General features: G+C 45.5%; 1 protein-coding gene across 5 annotated transcripts in view; it reads right to left on the bottom strand.

Moving 5' to 3' along the window:
• The window catches only part of MBP (myelin basic protein), a 384,529-nt gene that overhangs the window by 233,146 nt on the left and 136,160 nt on the right, over window positions 1–15,223 (bottom strand). For all 5 annotated transcript variants that reach the window (XM_063923331.1, XM_063923326.1, XM_063923328.1 and 2 more), the window contains exon 3: window positions 11,575–11,659. In XM_063923331.1, the coding sequence (XP_063779401.1) occupies window positions 11,575–11,659 (85 nt within the window). The remainder of the gene's footprint in view (window positions 1–11,574; window positions 11,660–15,223) is intronic.

Genomic DNA, 15,223 nt, shown 5'->3' with positions numbered 1-15,223 from the left:
CTATAGAGACATGGTTTGATGAGATTGGTGTGGAAGAACTTGACTGACCTACACAGAGCCCTGACCTCAACCTCATCAAAGTCCTTTGGGATGAACTGGAAAGGAGATTGCGAACCAGGCCTACTCGTCCAACATCGGTGCCTGACCTCATAAATGCTCTACAGAATAAATGGATACAAATTCCCACAGGAATATGTCAAAATCTTGTGGAAAGCCTTCCAAGAAGAGTGAAAACTGTTATAGCTGCAAAAGGGGGAACAACTCCATATTAAAGTGTAAAAAGTGTAAGTAAGTGTTTGAATACAATGTCATTACAGTCCCTAATGGTCAGGCATCTGAATACTTTTGTCCTTATAGTGTATGTTAAATAAAAAGCATAATCGATTGTGCTTTGGAGATTTGTGACCTGCATAGAAGCACCAAGCCTTTGGCATTATGATTTAATCTGGCAACTGAAAATCCTTGCCGACATCTATTACCACTTTATGTTTTTTTTTGTTTTTTTTTTTTTTAAGGGGAAACATTACATTTATTATCTTTTATATGTTCCTATTAGACATGTAAAAAAACCTGCATCAAACGTAAACGCTAAATCCTAATATGAAGCTGGCCTTCATGTGACACATTTATGTACTGTATGGTAGTTTGTTAATTACAGTTGCAGCAGCACTGATAACCATGGAAAAGAGATTTCACATTATCAGATGTCCGCTTGTCACTGGAAACATCTAGAACAGGAACCCTATGTTAAGGGCTTAGCTTTTGAAAAAGAAAAAGACTTGCACTCCCCCTTCTGAATGCCATAACAAGTGAGGCATCATGACAAACTGTAACTGGAGGGTGGAAAATAATAAGTTGAACCTTAAAAAAGAAAAAAAAAATATATATACAGTACTGTACAAAGATGACAAAAAGATGGAAAACATCTAAAAAGGTTGGAATATATTTCATATCTACACGACCATTCAGGCATTAATTTCAGAGACATCATTTGCTTCTCAATTGTTAGTCACTTTTTATGATAGAGTTTCTGTCTTTAACTGAGAGACAGAAGGTTTATGAACAAATCACTTTGAGGAAATCATTTATGTTGGTATGTTAAAGTGCTTTGCGGATTGCTAAGTGAAATGCAATCAAGTAAGAAAAAGTGTAATCCGGACACATTAAGCGGAGAGCAGACTACGCAATTTCATTCAAAGATAAATGACATCACTGTATCTCTGCATGAATTATTTTTTTCCTCTCAGCAACACATGCTATAAATAAAAAGAAAGTAGGGGAAGGGCTTTAAAATCCTTATATCACATGGAGCCTGTGATTATTCCAGGAGCCACACAGCTGCTGCAATTTGGCTAAAAATACAAACACTGCGTAATAAATCTGCTTGATTTGATCAAAACAGACCTCATCCAAACTCCTGTGAAAAAACATTTGCTGCTCCAGCTTTTGCCTCCCTCCTGAATCGAACCTAACAACATACTAGCAACTGATTATGGTAAAACTGCAGAATGAAGGGGTACATCTGCCAGCAGTATGCCAAAAAACAGAATGTATGCCGTGTCTTTTTGTATATCAACAGAATGTGTCACAGTAAGAATTATAAAGTGGCAGATATTAACAGAAACAACATTTTCACTGGGTATTACAAAAAACGTACACAAGGACTTTGTGATACAATACCCATCTGACTATGCATTCAAGAATGACTATTCAAAATGATATGAAAAAGGTGTGCCTAAAACATATTGGTTAAAAAGGAAAGCTGATAATCTATGCTGACTAATTTCTATTCCACAAATTAAAAGTACAATGTTCAGACACAGGAAATAAGTCACAATTTACAAAAGGAGAGGCACCCAGTGCTTTCAATGTGTTACACTGGATAACAGGACAGATTGTGGTATTTACACAATGCACTGTATGCATACTGGTATTGTAACCAGAAGCTTATGTAGAAAGTAGGCCACACACATGTAATGTCATATGTCAACAACGTGCAACACGGCTGTCACACAACCAAAGTGATTATTAAAACGAACATCGAGGATAGTGTTTGTCAACTTGGATTGTAGGTTTGTTCATTGCGCAGATTGCGGCTACCATATCTGTCTGAAAGTTATAGTTGCCCTAATCAACCTCCTTTAAGTGTAATTCATTTATGGAGCTACAAGTCTTTAAAAAAAATGCAATCAGCTGCAGCTAGATTTCCTCCACATGTAAATACAAATGGAAAAAAAATAAATAAATAAAAAAAAAAAATAATATATATATATATATATATATATATATATATATATATATAAAAAAAAATTCTGGTCACTATTTTCACCGTATTGATTCCTGGGTTCTTATTTACTAAAGGTTAATTTAATTGATTGTTAATCGATTTAAAAATTATAAAGAAATCTACCTTTAGTAAATATACACCTAAGTGTCAGTGAGTTCAAGCATTGCCTTTCTGGTAAAGGCTCACAAAGAGACCTGCCACGAGGGGGAGATTTGCATCAATAGAAAAGCAAATTAGGCCCATACAAACTAGAAGATATTTTCTGTAGATATGAGCTATAATGACAGATTGGAACGATCAAATTGTTCTAGTATGTACACATCAAACGATGAACAATGCACGCACCCATGGTCGTTTGAAGCAGGTTGTCATTCTTCCATGCATGCAGCTTAATCCCCTCAATCCCTTTAGAGCAGGCATTCCCAACCGCGGTCCTCAAGGCACACCAACAGTGCAGGTTTTAGTGATATCTAGTCTGCAGCACAGATGGTTAAATCAAAATAACTGAGGTGCTAATTAAGTCACCTGTATTCAGGCCTGGATATCACTAAAACCAGGACTGTTAGTGTGCCTTGAGGACCGAGGTTGGGAAACACTGCTTTAGAGCAAAGCATTCGTCGTTCAGATCGTTGGTAAAAAAGCTCATCAGTGTGTACACTCAGTCTGGTTTGTCAGGGAGTTCAAGTGAAATTGCTCATCTTCTACATCAGGGGTGGCCAACCCGCGGCTCTTGAGCCGCATGCGGCTCTTTCATCCGCCGCATGCGGCTCAGCCGGCTCCTGGCCACCGCTGCCCTGGCCTCCCCTACTCCCGTGCTGATGCTCTCTGTGAGGGGAGAAGAGCGCAGCGTGCGCATCTCCTGCCCCTCACTCTCCGGCGCCGGTCCGTGAGCCAATCAGAGCTCGCGGACCGGCAGCTAAGGCTGCCGGACCGCGAGCTTTGATTGGCTCACGGACCGGCGCCTAGAAGGGAGACACAGCCGCCGGAGAGTGAGGGGTAGGAGAGGCGCACGCTGCGCTCTCCTCCCCTCACAGACAGCAGCCACACGGTGAGTAGCAAGTGGGGGGGGGGTCGTCGTCAAGTATAGCTGGCTCTGGGGGCATTGCTGGCACTAGGGAGACGTATATCTGGCACTGGGGGGCGTATCTGGCACTGTGGGGACACTGGCATTGGGGGCAAAGCTGGCACTGGGGACATATATATATCTGCCACTAGGGGCATATCTGGCACTGTGGGGACACTGGCATTGGGGGCATAGCTGGCACTGGGGACATATATATCTGCCACTAGGGGCATAGCTGGCACTGTGGGGACAAGTATATCTGGTACTGGGGGCATAGCTGGCACGGGGGGGAAATGTATATCTGGCACTGGGGGGAAAATTAGATTTTACTCACCGGTAAATCTATTTCTCGTAGTCCGTAGTGGATGCTGGGGACTCCGTAAGGACCATGGGGAATAGACGGGCTCCGCAGGAGACTGGGCACTCTAAGAAAGATTTAGTACTACTGGTGTGCACTGGCTCCTCCCTCTATGCCCCTCCTCCAGACCTCAGTTAAGGAAACTGTGCCCGGAAGAGCTGACATTACAAGGAAAGGATTTTGGAATCCAGGGTAAGACTCATACCAGCCACACCAATCACACCGTATAACTTGTGATAAACTTACCCAGTTAACAGTATGAACAAACAACAGAGCATCAATCAATGGATGCCAACATAACATAACCCTTTATTAAGCAATAACTATATACACGTATTGCAGAAAGTCCGCACTTGGGACGGGCACCCAGCATCCACTACGGACTACGAGAAATAGATTTACCAGTGAGTAAAATCTTATTTTCTCTAACGTCCTAGTGGATGCTGGGGACTCTGTAAGGACCATGGGGATTATACCAAAGCTCCCAAACGGGCGGGAGAGTGCGGATGACTCTGCAGCACCGAATGGGCAAACACAAGGTCCTCCTCAGCCAGGGTATCAAACTTGTAGAATTTTGCAAATGTGTTTGAACCCGACCAAGTAGCAGCTCGGCAAAGCTGTAATGCCGAGACCCCTAGGGCAGCCGCCCAAGAAGAGCCCACCTTCCTTGTGGAATGGGCTTTCACTGATTTTGGATGCGGCAATCCAGCCGCAGAATGAGCCTGCTGAATCGTGTTACAGATCCAGCGAGCAATAGTTTGCTTTGAAGCAGGAGCACCCAGTTTGTTGGATGCATACAGGATAAACAGCGAGTCAGTCTTCCTGACTCCAGCCGTTCTGGTTACATAAATCTTCAAAGCCCGGACTACGTCAAGCAACTTGGAATCCTCCAAGTCACAAGTAGCCGCAGGCACCACAATAGGTTGGTTCAAAATAAAAGATGACACCACCTTTGGCAGAAATTGCGGACGAGTCCGCAATTCTGCCCTGTCCATCTGGAAAACCAGATAGGGGCTTTTACATGACAAAGCCGCCAATTCTGACACACGCCTAGCCGAAGCTAAGGCCAACAGCATGACCACTTTCCACGTGAGATACTTTAGCTCCACAGTCTTAAGTGGCTCAAACCAATGGGATTTCAGGAAACCCAACACCACGTTAAGATCCCAAGGTGCCACTGGTGGCACAAAAGGGGGCTGAATATGCAGCACTCCCTTAACAAATGTCTGAACCTCAGGTAGTGAAGCCAGTTCTTTTTGAAAGAAAATGGATAGGGCCGAAATCTGGACCTTTATGGACCCTAATTTTAGGCCCATAGTCACTCCTGACTGTAGGAAGTGCAGGAATCGACCCCGCTGGAATTCTTCTGTAGGGCCTTCCTGTCCTCACACCAAGCAACATATTTTCGCCATATACGGTGATAATGCTTTGCTGTCACGTCCTTCCTAGCGTAGGAATAACTTCATCCAGAATGCCTTTTTCCGCTAGGATCCGGCGTTCAACCGCCATGACGTCAAACGCAGCCGCGGTAAGTCTTGGAACAGACAGGGCCCTTGTTGCAACAGGTCCTGTCTGAGAGGCAGAGGCCATGGGTCCTCTGTGAGCATTTCTTGCAGTTCCGGGTACCAAGTCCTTCTTGGCCAATCCGGAACAATGAGTATTGTTCTCACTCCTCTTTTTCTTACAATTCTCAGCACCTTTGGTATGAGAGGAAGAGGAGGAAACACATAGACCGACTGGAACACCCACGGTGTTACTAGTGCGTCCACAGCTATCGCCTGAGGGTCCCTTGACCTGGCGCAATACCTTTTTAGCTTTTTGTTGAGGCGGGACGCCATCATGTCCACCTGTGGCAGTTCCCGTCGATTTGCATTCTGCATGAAGACTTCTTGGTGAAGTCCCCACTCTCCCGGGTGGAGGTCGTGCCTGCTGAGGAAGTCTGCTTCCCAGTTGTCCACTCCCAGAATGAACACTGCTGACAGTGTGCTTACATGATTCTCCGCCCAGCGAAGAATTCTGGTGGCTTCTACCATCGCCACCCTGCTCCTTGTGCCACCTCGGCGGTTTACATGAGCCACTGCGGTGATATTGTCTGACTGGATCAGAACCGGTTGGTCGCGAAGCAGGGTCTCCGCTTAACTTAGGGCGCTGTATATGGCCCTTAGTTCCAGGATATTGATGTGAAGGCAAGTCTCCTGCCTTGACCACAGCCCTTGGAAATTTATTCCCTGTGTGACTGCCCCCCACCCTCGGAGGCTTGCATCCGTGGTCACCAGTACCCAGTCCTGAATGCCGAATCTGCGACCTTCGAGAAGGTGAGCACTCTGCAGTCACCACAGGAGAGACACCCTTGCTCTGGGGGATAGGGTGATTAACCGATGCATCCGAAGATGTGATCCGGACCACTTGTCCAGTAAGTCCCATTGGAAGGTATGGAACCTGCCGAAGGGAATGGCCTCGTATGATGCCACCCTCCTTCCCAGGACTCGAGTGCAGTGATGCACTGACACCTGTTTTAGTTTTAATAGATTCCTGACCAGTATCACGAGCTCCTGAGCTCTCTCTATCGGGAGATAAACCTTTTTCTGGTCTGTGTCTAGGATCATGCCTAGGAGAGGCAGATGAGCTGTAAGAACCAACTGCGACTTTGGAATATATAGAATCCAGCCGTGTTGCCGTTTCACTTCCGGAGAAAGCGATACGCTGTTCAGCAACTGCTCTCTTGATCTCGCTTTTATGAGGAGATCGTCCAAGTACGTGATAATAGTGACACCTTGCTTCCGCAGGAGCACCATCATTTCCGCCATTACCTTGGTGAATATTCTCAAGGCCATGGAGAGACCAAACGACAACGTTTGAAATTGGTAATGACCATCCCGTACCGCAATTCTGAGGTACGCCTGATGAGGTGGATAAATGGGGACATGAAGGAATGCATCCTTTATGTCCCGAGTCACCATAAAATCTCCCCCTTTCAGGCTTGCAATAACCGCTCTTAGCGATTCCATCTTGAACTTGAACCCTTTCAGGTATATGTTCAGGGATTTTAAATTCAATATGGGTCCGACCGAACCGTCTGGTTTCGGGACTACAACATGGTCGAATAATAACCCCCTCCTTGTTGAAGGAAGGGAACCTTGACCACCACTTGTTGAAGATACAATTTATGAATTGCAGTTAATACTGTTTCCCTCTCGTGGGGGGAAGCCGACAGGGCCGTCGGTGAGGGGGCATCTTCTCAAAGTCCAGCTTGTATCCTTGAGACACAATATCGATTGCCCAGGGATCTAACAGGGAGTGAACCCACTTGTGGCTGAACTTACGAAGGCGTGCCCCCACCGGGCCTAGCTCCGCCTGTGGAGCCCCAGCGACATGCGGTGGATTTTTGTAGAGGCCGGGGAGGACTTCTGTTCCTGGGAACTAGCTGTGTTGTGCAGCTTCTTTCCTCTGCCCCCGCCTCTGACAAGAAAGGACGCACCTCGGACTTTCTTGTTTCTTTATTCGAAAGGCTGCATTTGATAATGTCGTGCTTTCCTAGGCTGTGCAGGAATATAAGGCAAAATATCAGAATTACCAGCTATAGCTGTGGAGACCAGGTCCGAGAACCCTTCTCCACACAATCCTCAGCCTTCCACATGCCTCTTAAGTCGGCATCATCTGTCCATTGCATATTCTACAGGACACGTCAAGCAGAAATCGACATAGCTTTGACTCTAGGACCCAGTATACTCATGTCTCTTTGGGCATGTTTAATATATATATATATATATATATATATATATATATATATACCTATCACTTAAGACAGCATCTTTAATATATATATATATCTCTATATATACATATATATATATATACATATATATATATATATATACACATACTAGGGTCTCAATCTCTGCTGATAAGGTACCTGTCCACGCTGCCACAGCGCTATAAACCCATGCCGACACAATCGCCGGTCTGAGCAGTATACTAGAATGTGCACGCTATCTGCAGGATCCCTGAGAATAGCTAGTGCTACCTTCTGTGCAAACTGGACACCCTAGGGGAAGATTCCCATCACATCCTGGCCCTAGTGGGGAAAGGATACTGCTTGAGAATTTTTTGTGGGAAGCTGCAGTTTCTTGTCTGGAGATTCCCGCTCTTTTTCCTCATGAGGAGGAGGGAAATTTACCTCAGCTTTCTTCCCCTTAACATTTCCCCCTCTGTGTCAGGGACAAATGAGTCATCAGTGATATACAAATCATCTTTTATTACAATAATCATATATTGAATACCTTTCAGCCATCTTGGCTGTAACTTTGCATTATCGTAGTCGACACTGGAGTCAAACTCTGTGTCGATATCAGTGTTTATTATTTTGGATAGTGAGCATTGTGAGACTCTGAAGGTCTCTGTGACATAGGGACAGACAAGGGTAGATTTCCTGTCTGTTCTCTAATCTTTTGTGCAATAAATTTACCTCAGCTCTTACACATATCCAAACAGGTGTCGGCGTTGTCGACGGAGACACCCTCTCACACACATTTTTGCTCTATCTCCTCCTTAGTGGAGCCTTTTACCTAAGACATGTCGACACACACGTACCGACACACCACACACACAGGGGATGCTCTATTTGAAGACAGTTCCCCCACAAGGCCCTTTGGAGAGACAGAGAGAGAGAGTATGCCAGCACACACCCCAGCGCTATATGACCCAGGAATCACACAGTAACTTAGTGTTAACCCAGTAGCTGCTGTATATATTGTTTTTACGCCAAATTTATGTGCCCCCCCTCTCTTTTTCACCCTCTCTATCGTGCAGGGGAGAGCCTGGGGAGCTTCCTCTCAGCGGATCTGTGGAGAGAAAATGGCGCTGGTGAGTGCTGAGGAAGAAGGCCCCGCCCTCTCAGCGGCGGGCTTCTCCCGCGATTTTGTGTAAAATTAATGGCGGGGGCTCATGCATATAACAGTGTCCAACTGTATATATGCTGCTTTTGCCAGGAGGTACTTAATTGCTGCCCAGGGCGCCCCCCCCATGCGCCCTGCACCCTACAGTGACCGGAGTGTGTGGGTGTAATGCGGGAGCAATGGCGCACAGCTGCAGTGCTGTGCGCTACCTCATGTGAAGACAGGAGTCTTCTGCCACCGATTTCGATGTCTTCTTGCTTCTGCCGGCTTCTGTCTTCTGGCTCTGCGAGGGGGACGGTGGCGCGGCTCCGGGAACGGACGACCAAGGTTAAGATCCTGTGTTCGAACCCTCTGGAGCTAATGGTGTCCAGTAGCCTAAGAAGCGCAACCTAGCCGCAGTTAGTAGGTTTGCTTCTCTCCCCTCAGTCCCTCGTAGCAGAGAGTCTGTTGCCAGCAGAAGCTCTCTGAAAATAAAAAACCTAACTAAAATACTTTCTTATTAGCAAGCTCAGGAGAGCCCACTAAAAGCACCCAGCTCTGGCTGGGCACAGATTCTAACTGAGGTCTGGAGGAGGGGCATAGAGGGAGGAGCCAGTGCACACCAGTAGTACTAAATCTTTCTTAGAGTGCCCAGTCTCCTGCGGAGCCCGTCTATTCCCCATGGTCCTTACGGAGTCCCCAGCATCCAGTAGGACGTTAGAGAAATGTATATCTGGCACTGTGGGGACATGTATATCTGGCACTGGGGGCATATCTGGCACTGTGGAGACACTGGCATTGGGGGCATAGCTGGCACTTTGGGGACATATATCTGGCACTAGGGGCATAGCTGTCACTGTGGGGGCATATATATCTGGCACTGGGGCATAGCTGGCACTGGGGGGACATGTATATCTGGCACTGGGGGTATATCTGGCACTGTGGGAACACTGCATTGGGGGCATAGCTGGCACTTTGGGGACATATATATCTGGCACTAGGGGCATAGCTGGCACTGTGGGGACATATATATCTGGCACTAGGGGCATAGCTGGCACTGTGGGGACATATATATCTGGCACTGGGGGCATATCTGGCACTGGGGGGAAATGTGTATCTGGCACTGTGAGGCATATATGTATCTGGCGCTGTGGGGCATATATGTATCTGGCACTGTGGGGCATATATGTATCTGGCAGTGTGGAGGCACCCATTTTTTTGAAATTTTTATATGTACGTGGCACTGTACTCGGGCATTATATGTATGTGGCACTGTACAACATAACTAAAAACGGAGTTATGACAGAAGGTCATACTCCTACAAACATCATAACGAAAGGTGTGCGCACAAAATGGGGTGTGGCTTTGTGAAAACTAGACCACACCCCTTTACTACAGATCTTTTTTGGCTCTTTGCCTCTGACTGGTTGGCCACCCCTGTTCTACATTGTTCACCTTTCAAGTTTTTTAGTGTGCATGGGCCTTTAAATAAGTACTTTTTCCAGTGAATACAACAGCTACAACAATTGATAAGGGACGATTCAACGCTCCATGACGGCACTACAAAACTAGTAACATCATACATTTTCCCTTGTACCCCATAGAAATGTTCAGGGAAATTAGCAATGCTTATCCACCGTAGTATATGACGATTTGCATGGCTGAACATTGCAGCTGCACATCACCAATATTTGAATCTCCCCCATAGAAACTTAATTCAGCCCATTGTTGTCACGGGAGAGTTTTAAATGTTCAATATTTATTTTACTTGATGGTTGGTAAATATAGAGAAAGAGCAGCAGCCATGTAATGTCACTGTTCCACTGCGGGACAAAGCCCACATCTGCCTGTACACCATCTGGAATTGGTTCTATAGTGGGTTTTCTTGTTTTAGGGCTTTCATTTGGCATTGTAACGGAATAGATTTTTTTCGTTTCTAATAAGTGACATATTGGGAAAAAAGGTTTTCAAAATTCTGCTGCTAGTGCAAGCCCATTCATTTACATAAATGCAATTAGTAAGATCGTCTGAACATGGCAATATCAAACTTGTGTAGGTTATTTGAAATCTGAAGTAAATAGTAGTGCTGTAATTCAATATGTAAATTGCTTTCCATTCTATTTTTAACTCCTCCCTCTTTTGCTAGCACTAATCAATGAAAACTAGACCTGCTAGAGCAGCATCTATTAGATCCAATTTACCTTGGTCCAACAGTCCTAACATTTGTTAGCGCTACCTACTTCACAAATTTGCTCCAGGCCCAGCTATTGTCTTCTGCTGGAGGGAGCTAAGCTGGCCCAAGATTGCATGATTAGGATAGTTATCCTACCATCTGACTGGGAGAAAGGGAGGAGAACTTCCATGCACTGCCCGATCGATGTGTGGATGTGATCTCCAGTCACAGCAGGTCATTAGCAGAAATGTGCTCAGGTTAACTGGAGAGGTTTGATAACCAAACCATGCCAACCATTTTCCAACCGTTTCCAGGCTGTGAATGATTATCATTCAGGTCCATACTGTACAATGAATGATAATTTAAATTAGGGGGTTGGTTGCTGGTTTCACGATCATCATGCAGTGTATGGCCAGCTTTAGTGACATCATGTGTGCAAGACAACCTGCTCCAGATGTAAGGTGTCACAGCGTCATGCCCTGGGGAACTTTCAGGCTATTACTAGCTACGCAACGCCATATGTAGTAAGAGAGCCTGCAGCAAAGTGCCCATAATACAGGATGCTGTATTGTCCTTACACACAATTTGAGTAGGGCTGCCATGCTAATGACCAAGCCAATATTATATTATATATATACATACACACACACACACATATTCACACACAGTGTTACAAATGGAATTTGATTGTTCCGCACGACATCATTCAGCCATCCAGAAGAAACACGCCCCTCCCTCCCTCTTACAAATTTTATTTTACATTTCAGCTGCACCTCTAATCATTGTACAGGTTTCATCTTGTTCCGGAGTGATACATACCAAACACTTCATTGTCGTCACATTCCTGGGATGATTCTGCCACCTGACTCACAGGCGTTTCTTCCACTACAGAGTTGTCTGTATTCTGTAACAAACAAAAAAAGTATATTAAAAAATACTCATTTAAATTTCCCCTTGTGTCACTTATTCCTATACTATCTTATTATTCTGTACATTCTTAATTTATTATTAATTTAAGACACATGATCAGAGTTGATACTGGGAAATTACAGAGCTAAAACACAATGGATACACACAGTAAGTACTTTAAAATGCACCAGTAGTCTAGATCAGAGGTGTAGCTAGGTGCTATGGTGCCCGGAGCAAGGGTATGTTTTGGTGCCCCCTCCCCTGTACTGAATTGTCCGTGAATCACATTACACCACCCAGTAGAGTCGCTTATACACTTTACACTACAGTAGAGCTGCTTATATATATATATATATATATATATATATATATATATGTTACACCACAGTAGACCTGCTTATATAAGTTAAACGACAGTAGAACGGTTTATACATGTTACACCACAGTAGAGCCCCTTATACATGTTACACCACAGTAGAGACGCTTATACACGTTACACCACAGTAGAGATGCTTATACATTTTACACCACAGTCGAGCCGCATATACATGTTACGCCACAGTAGAGCCCCTTATACATGTTACGCCACAGTAGAGTCCCTTATACATGTTATGCCACAGTAAGCCGCTTATATGTTACACCCCAGTAGAGCCCCTTATACATGTTACGCCACATTCGAGCCGCTTATACTTGTTACATCACAGTTATACCACAGTAGAGCCGCTTATACATGTTACACCACAGTAGAGCCCCTTATACATGTTATGCCACAGCTTTTAATGCAGAGGTGCGCTGCAGCAGCAGTTGGGGCAGAGAGAGGTGCTGCAGCATCAATGTAGAGAGAGGTGCTGCAGCAGCCGGGGCAGTGAGGGGTGCTGCAACAGCTGGGGCACAGAGGAGCTGCAACAACTAGGACAGAGAGAAGTGCTTCAGTAGCTGGGTCAAAGAGAGGTGCTGCAGCAGCTGGGGCAGAAAGAGGCGCTTCAGCAGCTGAGGCAGAAAGTGGTGCTGAGGGACAGATGTAACCCTGCTGCACAGCTACAAACAGACAGTGAGACATTTAAAGAGGACGGCAAAGCTTGATAAATTCAGGCCCTAGTCTAAAGGCCCATACACACTTGATGATAAAATGAACGATGTCGTTCATTTCAGCCCTCATCAACGACGTCGCTCATTATATCGTCAAGTGTGTATGCATCCGACGACCACCGATGCGCGGCCCCGTGGGACGTTAACGACCCTCGCTTATCTGTGGAGCATGTATGCTCAATTTCCACTATGATCGTTACTGACCAGAGACGTTGTTGAATGTGTATGGTGTGAAAGACCAACGACCAAGCCACTGTTCACCAGCCCTGTTCCCAGCTCATTATTTTAATAAACTGTTCAGCTTGGATGCTTCAACGATGAATGGTCTATGGTCTTTGGTCTTTCGTCGTTGGTAGTGTGTATGCTCATGTCGTTTGCTCAGCTGTTCAAGGGAAGTTCAAGGGAAGTCGTTAACGACGTGTGCATCGTCAAGTGTGTATGGGCCTTTAAGGCCCATACACACTTGACGATAAAATGAACTACGTCGTTCATTTCAGCCCTCATCAACGACGTCGCTCATTATATCGTCAAGTGTGTATGCATCCGACGACCACCGATGCGCGGCCCCGCGGGACGTTAACGACCCTCGCTTATCTGTGGAGCATGTATGCTCAATTTCCACTATGGTCGTTACCGACCAGAGACGTCGTTGAATGTGTATGGTGTGAAAGACCAACGACAAAGCCACTGTTCACCAGCCCTGTTCCCAGCTCATTATTTTAATAAACTGTTCAGCTTGGATGCTTCAACGATGAATGGTCTATGGTCTTTGGTCTTTCGTCTTTGGTCGTTGGTAGTGTGTATGCTCATGTCGTTTGCTCAGCTGTTCAAGGGAAGTTCAAGGGAAGTCGTTAACGACGGTCGTTAACTGTGTGTGCATCATCAAGTGTGTATGGGCCTTAAGTCTCCAAGTCGACGGCGACATGCCCTCTAGCTTTTCCAGCACCTGGAGCTCATGCTCCACCCTCGCTACACCCCTGGTCTAGATATACTGTACAGAAGACAGTCATGCCAGCATTCATTCTCTGTTTAATAAGAGATATCCCTGAGGCACTGGCTAAACGATGCCCTGTGCCTCACTTATGTCACTAGATCCTCATGAATTCATTAGCTAGTATATGGATTTGCTGCATACCCAGGAATATTAGTTCGACACAGTTCACCCAATTGATGCCTCTACTTCATGATGGTGGTCTACAGATGTGTCCACATACATCATTGCTGCAGTCACGCCAGGTCCCGTGAGACTCTGCTACCTTTGGACCTTACTTGCCGAAATGCCTCTTAGTTGCAACGCAATGTGACTAGGACACAGCAGAAGACTGTGCTGATTAACTTGATGTGCAACTCCTGTACTTTATATCTGTCTGCGACCGAGTCTCTGAATCTGTATATGAAGGGCTACATTGTAGCAGTCAGCTTTTTTCCAATACAAGTTCTGTTCTGCTCTGTATACATGGCCTAATTGAGATCTGATCGCAGCAGCAAATTTGTTAGCAAATGGGCAAAACCATGGGGGTCATTCCGAGTTGTTCGCTCGGTAAAAATCTTCGCATCGCAGAGATTTTCCGCTTAATGCGCAATGTCCGCACTGCGACTGCGCCAAGTAAATTTGCTATGCAGTTAGGAATTTTACTCACGGCTTTTTCATCGTTCTGGCAATCGTAATGTGATTGACAGGAAATGGGTGTTACTGGGCGGAAACAGGCCGTTTTATGGGCGTGTGGGAAAAAACGATACCGTTTCCGGAAAAAACGCAGGAGTGGCCGGAGAAACGGGGGAGTGTCTGGGCGAACGCTGGGTGTGTTTGTGACGTCAAACCAGGAACGACAAGCACTGAAATGATCGCAGATGCCGAGTAAGTCTGGAGCTACTCAGAAACTGCTACGAGGTGTGTAATCGCAATATTGCAAATACATCAATCGCAATTTTAAGATGCTAAGATTCACTCCCAGTAGGCGGCGGCTTAGCATGAGCAAATCTGCTAAAATCCGCTTGCGAGCGAACAACTCGGAATGACCCCCCATGTGCACTGCAGGTGGGGCAGATATAACATGTGCCAAGAGAGTTAGATTTGGGTGGGTTATATTGTTTCTGTGCAGGGTAAATACTGGATGCTTTATTTTTACACTGTAATTTAGATTTCAGTTTGAACACACCCCACCCAAATCTAACTCTCTCTGCACATATATCTGCCACCCCCCTGCAGTGCACATGGTTTTGCCCATTTGCTAACAAATTTGCTGCTGTGATCAGATCTGAATGAGGCCCACAGTCTCAATCACACACAATATACAAGTGTCATATATCAAATTAGTTGCAACAAAGATGTATTTTGGGGACAAAAAAAGATGGCTAACGTTAACAGAGTTGCACGGGACCTGGGGGCTCACTCACGCTAGACATCTCATGTGTATGGCCTATTGAGGTTGGATGTATGAGGGCACATCTGCATTTTAATGCAACTTCT

This window comes from Pseudophryne corroboree, chromosome 5, assembly GCF_028390025.1.
Source record: "Pseudophryne corroboree isolate aPseCor3 chromosome 5, aPseCor3.hap2, whole genome shotgun sequence".
NCBI classification, from domain to species: domain Eukaryota; kingdom Metazoa; phylum Chordata; class Amphibia; order Anura; family Myobatrachidae; genus Pseudophryne; species Pseudophryne corroboree.
Note: the sequence above shows the minus strand (reverse complement) of the source record. Positions and strands in the feature narration are given on the sequence as shown.